Here is a 12,189-nt window from a genome sequence, read left to right on the forward strand (position 1 = left end):
TTGTAAACCAATGCTTCTAACCATCGACCCTGTCAACGAGGCAAAATAACAAATTCTTGGATTGTACAGAAAACCGTAATAAACTTTATGAAATGTTTAGTAAAATAAATAAGAATTAGGTCCCTTAATTTTACAGCACATACTTAATTATGTACAAAACATACTAAAATATTATCCAAATATTCATCTGTGCCAATTCTGTAGGACACAAATCTTGGAAATATACAAAATTGACAAGTCCAAAACGAGAACTATTTCTTTCATTGTGTTATTTCTGAAAAGGACAGCACTACTTTTAATTAAGTTTACGTTACAGATTTGTGTACAACGGAATTATTGGCACCATTATTATGTTTTCTAGTTATATATTTTACAGCAGAATAAAAATTGCTTGCTCTATGCTTAAATAATTACTAACACTAGAATTAATTACAATACTAAATAAACAACTTTAGAGACCCGTTTGGGTGGACGAAGCCAGGCATTAATCATTCTTCCGAGTTTTGAAAGTACGAAACACTTGACATAAATGTCTGAAAATTCACCAGTTGAGTTACAATAGATATTATTTTTTAATTTTCAGCACTGTGTCATTGTTATTAGAGAGTTTGTATTTTTAAGATTTCCTGGCGACGCTCATGGTCATGGTTTAAATTAGTGCCGATTTCGTTGTTATGTTGTAGGTACACAAATCTCTTAATAAAACTAAATTGTCATTGTAATTAAAAACAGGTCTTAAAATAGTGCAAATCTTTTCCAGAAGGAACAATAACGTAGAGCACTATTTTTAGGCTTCTCAATTTACATCCATTTTCTATCTTCAATCTATCTGTTATCTGTTGATAAGTTGCTTAGCAAAGTTGCTATTTGCTACAAAATGTATTGAGAATTACAACGTCGCTAAGTAATAAATTTATAGATTACGGATAGATTGAATACTTTTAGAAAATGGATATAAATGTAGTTTAGAGATTTGTATTAATCAGAATCGACACAATCAAAAGTTTAAAAATAACTTAACTTTACCGCATAGTATTGTCAAACAATCAAAAAAAAGCATATTTAATAAATTATTTACTTAACAATCTTCAATCTTTAACAGATTGTGTTAAAACTTATTAAGTGTTATTGGGATTCTATTATTTGGAAAATATAGATGGTATACAACATATTTTTGGTAGTAATGCACATATTACATTTATATAAAATTAATTATTTACTTATGTAGATACAGTAAAGGCCTTCGCTTACAATACCGACTCGATGCTGACTCAACACCAAGAACGGAAAAGGAAGTGTCGTAAGTTAAAGTAAGTTGTTATAAACACTGGGAAGATACGATGACGACTGAACCACGAGTTGCCCACTCATCGACCACTTCTAACCATCCGCTTACCACTCGTCAACATGCGTTGCACGCTCGTCAACACCGTGCGTGATGTGGTAGTAGTAAATCCAGAGTTGTAGACTGGTTGATGACTAGTTGAACACTCGCTGAAAACTCATTGTCGACGCGGGGTCTACCGTCATCAAGTGGACGACACTTTGACGGTAAACGGCGACAGAACGGTGTTGAGTCGATAAATGAGCGATTGCCTTTGGAATTCAGAATATTCACTTTGTCTCAATAACACTATCTAGAATATATAGTATCTATGGTAGAATATATAGTATCTATGGTAGAATGGTTGGTCTCTGTTATGTATCGAGATTTCAATTAGATTAATATGAGGTCTCTTCTTCGCTTATACTTTAGGGGCAAATTTTTTTTCCGATTTGTTCACATTTACTTCAGACTTCGCTTATATAGGGTAAGATTTTTTTTTCCGATTTATATCAGCGCTGTGCTAAATAGTCATATTCTATGATATTTATTACGAGTCGTAATAAACCATGACCTATAAACAGAGCAGCACCCCGCAGGGATGCAAGGAGCACATCCTGCAAAGTACCGCCCGTTGTCCATTAATCTGAGGCGTAGCTTGGCGTCACGTATTTGTCAGTGGTAATAAGCCACGGCACTCAGTTGTAAGAAGCCCACCAGACCAGACCACAGAAAATTCAAAAATTATAAATTTCCAAATTGGTACCTTCAGTTCGATCCCACTTCTGTTTCGAGATAATTTATTGAAAGTAAATTTTGAAATGACTGATGTTGATAGACCACTGCGGTCTGCGGAGACCAAAATTAATCTAACTTAAATTTTATTACGCATGTACCACCATTCACACACCGCTATATTTCGATTTCTTGTTTAACATATTTGTTTAAAAATATCAAGATAAAAAAGGAAAAAATAGAAAAAACATCGATTCCTGGGACCGCCAACTGTTTATATGACTCCATCTTCGTTAATCGATTTCAAGAAGCTTCGGACGATAGCGATGTAATAGAAGTTTTCAGCTGCGAAAAAAAAGGTATTAGTCATTAAGTTCATAGTTTCTGTTTCTCAATCGGTGGGCAAAGTAAACCGGTAGCAAGACGAAAACAATGTAAAACAGTCCTTAAGTAAACGTTCAAAACTTCGGATTCAAAAAAGAAACGAATACTAAGCTATACTCTGTCCGTATAAACAACTATCTCTTCCCGGACGGGACAGATACGAATAAAAAGTGCAATCTAGGACAGATTGCACTTTTTATTCCTGCTCCCGACAAAAAAAAACAGATCTAACTAATTATTTCGTTAGCAAAAGATGGACAGACCTCTGCTCCCAACGTGGAGATAGGTCAGACTTCTTATTCCTATGTTACCTTAAGAAAACAGCGGGGGTGCCGACCGGAAATAATTAGTTTGATCTGTCCCCTCAGGCGGACTGATTGCACTTTTTATTTCTATCTGACCCCTGCAGGGCTAGCACGGGCGGGATATTGGGGGTTAATTATATCCCCTGCCAAGGGATATCATTAACGTGCCCACCTACTAAATCACTGGAACACATGGACTAGGAGAAGTTTACCCCCGTTTATTAACACACAAATATTATTTGGATATTATTTCCTCTTGTGCGCGAGTGCTCTGTGAGTTGATAAGGCTTGGGAGAAGATACATTTATATCCTTTCCCTGGGGAGATAATTGTCTCCTGCCCATGCTAGCCGTGCTGAGCAAGACGAATGATATGATACTAGGGGGATAGATAAACAAATAATCTAAACAGATTTGACGTTTAAAATGAGCTCGAGTAAGCCCCTTTGAAATAAACGCATTATATATTGTATACATACCTAAGAACAGTATTTGTGAAATCAAATGTCCGGCACTCATCTGGGACATTGATTTGAGGAAACCGATGATGTGAAGCACCAGGACGACGATCCAGAAGATGCAATACTTCTTTATGATGCCACTCTTTTCCTGGAAATAAAAAGGCTTATATAAGTCTTCAACCCTTGTTTTGTTTAACTTGCTTGGAAGCAGGACGCATCGGTTTCATCTCTTAGAAGATATAATCATCATCATGATCATCACAATCATATCAGCCCACTCCCTGCCTAATACAGGGCTGGCCCAGTGCGTGTGATAACTGTTCGATGCCCACTTGTATGCATCGAAACTGGTCCGTGGGGGGCGGGCACTACCATTCAAGCATCTCAGTGCATATCCTAGTTAACCAGCAATCAGTTTAATTTCAATACATAATCTTCAAAACAGTCCACAATCTATATATACACAACAATAACATAAAGAAGAACTCTCATGCATGCAGGTTTCCTCACGATGTTTTCCTTCACTGTTGAAGCAAGTGATGTTTCAACAGCCATTACTTAGAAAATTTAGAGGCGCTGGGATTAGAACTCGGTCCCCCGAAAGTGAAGTCGAAGTCATATCCACTAGGCTATCATCATTTGAGATACAGGTAATAGAGTCCGTTAAATATTAAAATGTTTATGTGGGAAAGAGCAACAGCTGAGGTTCTTGCGAGCTTCTTTGTAGAATCTGTCGTGAAATATCAGTAGTTCAACGATAAATCCTCTTCGAACCTGTTAGTGCGAGGCCCAAAAGGAGAAACGAAAGACTCTTCCTAGCCTATATAAAAATAATGTAAGAACAATACAGATATGCATCCTCACTTGCTCACTGACTAATTACTGACAAATTTAGTTTTTGGTTAATCTCGACATCATCATCAACACAGGCGGTCCAGTGTTAAGCACATTGCCAACACAAAGCTTGGGCCTCTTCTCCCAATGAGAAGGGTTTAGGCCGTAGTCCACGCTGGGCTGGCCCTGGCCGTAGCATGGGGCAGCCAATCTTACCGGTCCAGGCCGCTAAATCTTAAAGTACGCCACTGGTGTCAGTAGGTAAGTATGACAGCGAATAAAGTTAGTTAACGGCCGATTGGCGCAGTGGGCCTGCGTGGTTCGATTCCCACAACTGGAATTTTTTTGTATGATGAGCATGAATGTTTTTCAGTGTCCGAGTGTCTATCTGTATTTAATAGGTATTTATGTATTTTATTCATAAATATATTCATCAGCCTTCTTAGTACTCATAACACAAGCTACGCTTACTTTGGGGTTACATGGCGATGTGTGTATTGTATTTATTATTATTTATTTATTCATAGATATTTACCTTGTAGACAGCCCATACGAATAGTAAGTCGAGTACGAACTTCGCGAACAGGATCGTAACAAAAATGATTACGGAGATGTACAGGATAGAGAACATCCCCCCTTCGTCGACGCCGTCCCGCTTCGTCTCTGGCAAGTCCTTGAGATCCACCGCGAAGGTTATGAGGATTACTGCCAGGACGAATGTCAGAATCTGGAATATTTAAAATGGATTTTATTAGCACGGCTTGGCAGTAGGTTTAAAGACTGTGCCAAGAGGGACATGGCCGAATTCAACATCGACCATAGACGAAGAGGCTTGCGGAAGGAAAAGATGAATGGCGCAAGAGCATTAATGAGGGATGCCATATCTATGACGAAGCTTAGCTTGGTGTTCTTGCTCAAATTAGGATACGAAGGCATACCACGGGATCTTCAGGTTGCGCCGAAGGGTTTAACTGCCGTATTTGCGGCCGTGAATGTCGCTCGCGCATCGGCTTATTTAGCCATACAAAGAAGTGTCGCTTAGACAGTGTTTGAACCGTCTCTCAAGACGTACAGGCCATTGATGGCAGTACAATAGACCCGTCACTCCGTGTGCCGTCACGAAAAACGAAACGACGCTCTCTTATATTCAAATAGATACCCATTATATTAAATATCTTACATATATTTTCTAAGATAATTTTAAGTATTAGTTATAGGAACTAACATATGCGTAAGTTAATATTGTTGCTAACAAATTATAGAATTTATTCTGACTTAAAGATTATTATTATTTTTATGATGCCGTCACGCCACCGCTGTTTGCTCCCATGTGTATGTGCTATGTGCGCGTTATAACAAAATTTGATATTGTTAATATCATCATCTATCATCATCATCATCATATCAACCCATTACCGGCCCAATACGGGACTAATTTTGACGGCCGAGTGGCGCAGTGGGTGCTTTCTGAGTCTTAGGCCATGGGTTCGATTCCCACAACTGGAGAGTGTTTGTGTGATGAACATGAATGTTTTTCAGTGTCTGGGTGTTCATCTGTATATTATAAGTATTTATGTGTATTATATTCATAAAAAAATATTCATCAGCTATCTCAGTACCCATAACACAAGCTACGCTTACTTTGGGGCTAGATGGCGATGTGTGTATTGTCGTAGTAAATTTATTTATTTAATACAGGGCACTGATCTCTTGCAACAACAGAAGAGATCAGTGCCAATAGAAGAGTTCCGGCCGTAATCCACCATGCTGGCCCAATGCAGATTAGTGGACATTTCACGCCTTTCAAAGTCGAAGTCAAAGTCAAAAATATCTTTATTCAAGTAGGCCCATAGGTGGCACTTTTGATGCGTATTTAAGAATTACACGGTAGTGAGATGATGGCGATAACCACATTCGTAAACTTAGAACTAAAGCTACGAGGGTTCCAAACGCGTCCTGGTCTAAGAAGAAGCCCACAACAAACTTAGCCGGGTGTTTTTTTTTGTTATCACCATCTCACAATGTCCTTTTAAATTATTAGAAGAGCAACCTGGTTAGAGCAATAAATTACACCCAAGCTTTTTTATTAATTACGTAGTCCTTTATACTATAATAGGACTTTTCTATAAGCTTACGTTTAATACAAACTTTGAACTTTTTAAGAGACATCTCCAAGATCGGTAGTTTATTGTAGAATTGTATGCAATTTCCTTTAAACGAATTATGAATTTTATGTAACCTAGTATATTGCACTGTAAGTTTATTCTTACTTCTAATGTTTAAATTATTGCAGTCACATTTTTTCTTAAATTTAGAAATGTTTTTATGAACGCACAATAAATTTTCAAATATGTACTGACTATACACTGTCATTATTTTAAAATCTTTAAATTTATCTCTCAATGAGAGAATGAGTGAGAACCTTATAGGAAAGCATGCAGGTTTCCTCACGATGTTTTCCTTCACCTTTGAAGCAAGTGATAGTTTAATTGCATAAACGCATATAAATTAGAAATGCTTAAAAACGGCCACCCAAAAGTGAAGTTAAGAGCTACTGAATGGGGTAACACCGTCACATTACTTATGGTGGTTTATTAATTAACTTTATTATTACACATATCAGTGGGCGACCAATGTCATGACGGAAAAACATTTATTATTTTAAAGTCAATAAAATAATAAAAGTTCTATTCATTTTCTTTCATTCATTCTACCACAGAATTAAGGATACAAAAACCGTGTACACGACCGATATTCAATCATAAAAAACCACTCCACTTTAGTAGTGTTTCTCGAACAGGCGGTTAGTCACTTAATTTAGCAATTGGCCGTAATAATTTAATTCTAATGATATAAAAGTTTGCCATAAAATGAAGAAGTTTCTGATTTAATTAATTAAATTAATTTCCGTGGGTGTGAAATGAGACGTGTTCGGGGTTTTTCCTCGGTTTTTTGACACAATACACAGGATTCGTGATTCTGTATATTCGTAATTCTTTGCGTTCATACTACGTACGGAGAAGTTTACTTTTCTGGGAGTGCAATCTGATTTAAGATCGTGTCGCGCGCTAACTCTGAGTATGCCTTTTCATAGAACTAAGTTCTATGAGCACTCGTTCACAGTGCAAGCCATAGCGCTATGGAATGCGCTCCCAATAGACATAAGGCAGTCTAAGACACTTTGTATTTTTAAGAAAGCTGTCAAAAACCACTATAGTTTGCATTGAAGACGACTTGTAATAGTATTTACTGTTGTTAATGTATTTATGATATGTTATAGTATATATTAGTTTATTATTATTTTTTATTTTTTAATATTTAATTTATTATGTATTATTTTATTTGTGTAATCTAGTTTAAGTATTAGTATGTAGTTATACGTATGTTTTTTTTTTAATATGCACAACCAGCAGTATGTTATCCTTTTGTTTTCCTTATCATAAGGTTGCCTGCAAGAGATCGCTACAAAGCGATAAGGCCGCCTTTTGTATACTTCTTCTGTCTGTGTTTTCTTTTATTCTTTTTTGTATTTTTATTTGTGTGTAAATAAAGAGTATAAATAAATAAAATACGTAAATTAAGTGTATTAATTAATTTTGCACTCACGGAATTCACTACTCCCAAGACAATGCATCCTGTCTTCAAATCCAGAACAAAGCAGCACTTGTCCAAAACCGGAAGCTCCATTCTTCCCTTGAAAAAACAAAATTGTACCATGAGGTATATACTTAATGCGAAGTGTTCAGATTTAAAACAATATAATTTAAGGCTACCCAGCTAAATTTATAAATTTAATGCGGATTTCTGCTTAGACTACTTAGTTTAGTTACAAGCGCGCCACGATAATAATTATTTTTTACCCATTTTGTCGTTGTAAATAATAATAAATAATAAATAAATATACTACGACAATACACACATCGCCATCTAGCACCAAAGTAAGCGTAGCTTGTGTTATGGGTACTAAGATAACTGATGAATATTTTATTTTATAAATAACTAGCTGTCCCGGCGAACTTCTTTTTTTACATTTTATATTTTAATACTTATTATCCTATTCCGGTCTAAGAGAAATCCAAAAAATCAAATATCCTAAAAATTGGTCCAGCCGTTCTTGAGTTATAAATGGTGTAACTAACACAACTTTCTTTTATATATAGATATACATAAATACTTAGACTATATGTATAAACACCCAGACATTGAAAAAGGGGGTAAGGCAAAGCAGGGTCTGCAAACTGCGCCAATCGGCCGTCATATAAAATCACAGACAACAATACCTCGTAGCGCTTATGTTTGCCTTACCCCTGTAACCAGTCTTACGCATTTAGAAGTTAAAGAATGTAATTTACAACAGCCGCATCAAAATAATGAAATAAATATGTTTGATCGCTTCATAAAAGTCTAAGAACAACAAGTAATTTCTGAATTTTGCTCTAACTGCGTAAAAGAAGGACATTATGATGCTAAATTATGATTTCCACTAGTATCTAAACTTATTTTACTTTTTTTTTGTTTAATTTTATTTACTTAACACATTGGCGAGTCTACAATTAATGTGATTTCCATCTGCGTTCCTTATTAGTAGGTTTTTAGGATTTCCCTGATAGCTTTCATGGATAATAATTATCACTAGCTGACCCGTGCAACTTCGTCTGCACCAAATCGTTTATTACCGGAAAATACGAATAACATGCAGTGGCGTGCACTTCATACATGCACAAAAGCACTGCATACCCAAATTATTTTATATCACTCGTGTTGGAGGGGATTTTTTCCATTAAATGCCATTTACCTGCTTTATGCATACCCTGGTCAAAACCCTATGCACGCCACTGATAACATGACATTTTCTAAAAATGAATCCTAGCTAAATCGATTTATCACCCCCGAAATCCCCTGTATACTAAATTTCATGAAAATCGTTGGAGCCTATTCCGAGATTCCAATTATATATCTACAAGAATTGCTCGTTTAAAGATATAAGATAAGATATTGTGTATTCAGTCAGTCAGAAATCTTAGATGAATAAAATCCCAAATTCAAAATTCAAAAATGTTTTATTCATGTAGACCTTATTACACTTATGAAGCTTTCATTCATTTAACATGTTACACTAATGTCAGTGATGGTGATAACTGCATTCGTTAACTTAAAACTAAAGCTAGGAGGGTTCCAAACGCGCCCGTCTAAGAAGAGCCCACAAAAAACTTAGCCAGGTTATATAGAAATTGCTGTATTTCTTGGGTTAGCAATAGAAATCAAGCATTGGGTTTTTGATATCTCCAATATAAACTGTTCAGTTCCGATAAAAAATCATAGTGATCAACCATCGAAAGTAGCCACCAGCCACCATCAAAAAACCTATAAACAATCAAAATTCGTCAAAGCACGTCATTCCGTCGTTCTATTGCTGCTTGCTTGAATGACAAACCAACAAACATTGCACATTTATAATATCGATTGAAATAAGTTCTCACACCAAAACCATTAAAGTACGGAGTTAGAAGCATGTTTATTGTGAATCACTCATATATGTAAATTGAAAAAAGCTTACCATTTTTATACAAATTAGTAATTGATAATTCTCACAACACTGATAATTGATAAAATTGATAATGCACACAACTGTCGCGGCTCGCCCGTGCTTGTGGGGTCCTAATCGATGAGCGTATGTGACATCTTAAATGCGAACTCCAGAGATCAATGTGAACGCCGGTGCACGGACTAGTTTGATTAAAGTTGGGAGAAATGTTAAGGGGTGGTGCTTCATTGCATTAAAATGAACAGCCGAGCGAGCGCACGAATCGTGCTCTTTGTACTCACGACGGAACGGTAAAATATGTTTGGTGTTCTTTTTATCAACGACGGAACTATGTGAAGGTCTGATTGACAGATTTATGTGGTCGGAAACTATCCCCAGATTAATGTAAAAGTTGTTAGTAGGCCAAAAACAACAAGTCTGAACTCGACACACATTTGTAATATATGTGTGTCGAGTGTCGAGTAGGATTTACAGTGGTCAAACATCTTTTTTATGTTGTTTTCATAATAAATTGCTATCTATATTTTTGTGTAAAAGAATATTCTTCTCTAAAACACTTATAACTACGAAAAGCTTCATAAACGAGTCGAAGGGTTACCTCATTCCCTTGCATTCTCACATGCTAGCGGTTCCATGAGGCATAGACAAGCTACTTTGGACTAAACGACGTCGTTTAGTATATTTATTTATTTATTAAAGTTATACTTCTTTTGGCGCGTTAGGGAAAAATAATGACAGTACATTTTTACGATGCGTGCGCATACCGTCACCCTAAGCTATATGGTTTTACAGTGTACACTTTCAATTGTCAAAGTCTGCGGGCTCATTCCGGTGATTTAACTGGTTCAATTGTACAAAAATGTTGAGTGAAATGTGTCATGTCTATTTCATTAATTATGTAGATTTTTTTTTTTGGAAATATTTAGTTTATGTATTATATACCTTTTTCTATTGTTAGTTGACGGCCGATTTGCGCAGTGGGCAGCGACCCTGCTTTCTGAGTCCAAGGCCGTGGGTTCGATTCCCACAACTGGAAAATGTTTGTGCGTTGAGCAGGAACGTTTATCAGTGTCCGGGTGTTAATATGTATTTTATAAGCATCTATGTATATTATTAATTAAATATATATATATATATATATATATATTAAATGAATAATTTATTCAGTCATCTTAGCACCCATAACACAAGCTACGCTTACTTTGGGCCTAGATGGCGATGTGTGTGTTGTTGTAGTATATTTATTTATATATTAGTGTCTTTTTCTCTACAAACGTAAAAAGAGGCGAGAGATAAAATTTTTGAAAAGATTTTTTCTTGTTACGCCGAAGAAATATAACTTCTAACGCGTGTACATAAGTAGACGCTCGTTTTTTTTTCTATTCAACAGAAAATGTATAAAAAAAAAACCTTCCTGAAAACAGGAAATAACCTCCCCTTAAACAAGGAGGCTGTACGGTCCTGCGCAGAGAGGCTGGTATTGATCGCATCCACAACCGATACTATATTTCTCTTAATACACCATTATGCGCTTAGCAACTGTTTCGTTGGACTAATAGTAGTTAGCAACATGAGGTCTTGGTTTCGCTTTACAGGAACTTATAAACACATTCCCTCGCACTAACTCTGAGGAACATGACATGTTAGCTCTAGAAAACATAAGGGCACATTACAAAAAAGCGCGTGCATCATTGAAGATACCTTCTATTAAACTCAGTTCTAATGTCTCTTTTTAAATACCTTGGTAAGTAGAAGTTTTCCACTTTAGAGAAAGCCTATTTTTTTATTCCACTAAAAGTTAGTCCTTGACTGATGCAGGATAAAATGGTAGCGGGCTTACCTGTAGTACGGCAGTTACGAGTATATATAACCCATACCCCTAAACGGCTTCTACGCGACATCATTTGTACTTTATAGATATAATTATTTTATTCCGTCCATTTTATATTCTACTAGCTGTTGCCCACGACCTCGTCCGCTTTTGTTTTTGTTTTTCAAAAGACATGTGCCTCTTAAATGTGGCAGCACTTTATGTATTTAGGATAGCTAAGCCTGGTTTAAAATCGCCAAACACTTTCGTCCCCTCTCCCAAAAGAACTGACATTAATTTCGGGATAAAAAGCATCCTTTATTACTTCTAATACCTTCAGGAATATGTGTATAAAGTTTCGTGATGATCGGTTTAGTAGTTTTTGCGTGAAAGCGTAACAAACAAACTTTCTTTCACATTTATAATATTAAGTAGGGAAGTACGGCTAGCTGTTACCAGCCCATTAGCTTCCCACAGCTGGGCACACACTCTCAATGAAAGACGTTTATGAGACCCACCATGCTGCTCCAATGCAGGTTGGTGGGCTATTGCTTTGTATATAGCGAGGTTACTATACAATTGATGAATTTCTTAATGACAAGGTTGCTTGGAAGTATCCGGCTCCGCTTTCATCTCTCACAAGATAGAAAAATTAAATTTAAAAAGTAAAATCTAAATTGTTGATGTTTGAAAAAAGCAACAGATGAGTTTCTTGCCGGCTTCTTCTCGGTAGAATCTGCCTTGCGAACCGGTGGTAGAGTCACTACAAACAGTCTTACCTTAGGTGTTTAT

The 12,189-nt window shown here is 36.3% G+C and overlaps 1 protein-coding gene across 1 annotated transcript; it reads right to left on the bottom strand.

The window, feature by feature from the left end:
* Positions 1-2,230: 2,230 nt before the first annotated feature.
* LOC120631594 lies at positions 2,231-9,638 on the bottom strand. The gene is made up of 5 exons (XM_039901236.1): positions 9,600-9,638; positions 7,649-7,735; positions 4,578-4,769; positions 3,227-3,356; positions 2,231-2,404 (listed from the first exon to the last, which is right to left on the bottom strand). The coding sequence occupies exons 1-5, from the start codon at positions 9,600-9,602 to the stop codon at positions 2,334-2,336; spliced, it is 483 nt and encodes a 160-aa protein (XP_039757170.1). The 5' UTR covers positions 9,603-9,638; the 3' UTR covers positions 2,231-2,333.
* Between the last annotated feature and the right edge of the window lie 2,551 nt (positions 9,639-12,189).

The sequence above is a fragment of the Pararge aegeria genome, chromosome 18 (genome assembly GCF_905163445.1).
Source record: "Pararge aegeria chromosome 18, ilParAegt1.1, whole genome shotgun sequence".
NCBI lineage: Eukaryota > Metazoa > Arthropoda > Insecta > Lepidoptera > Nymphalidae > Pararge > Pararge aegeria.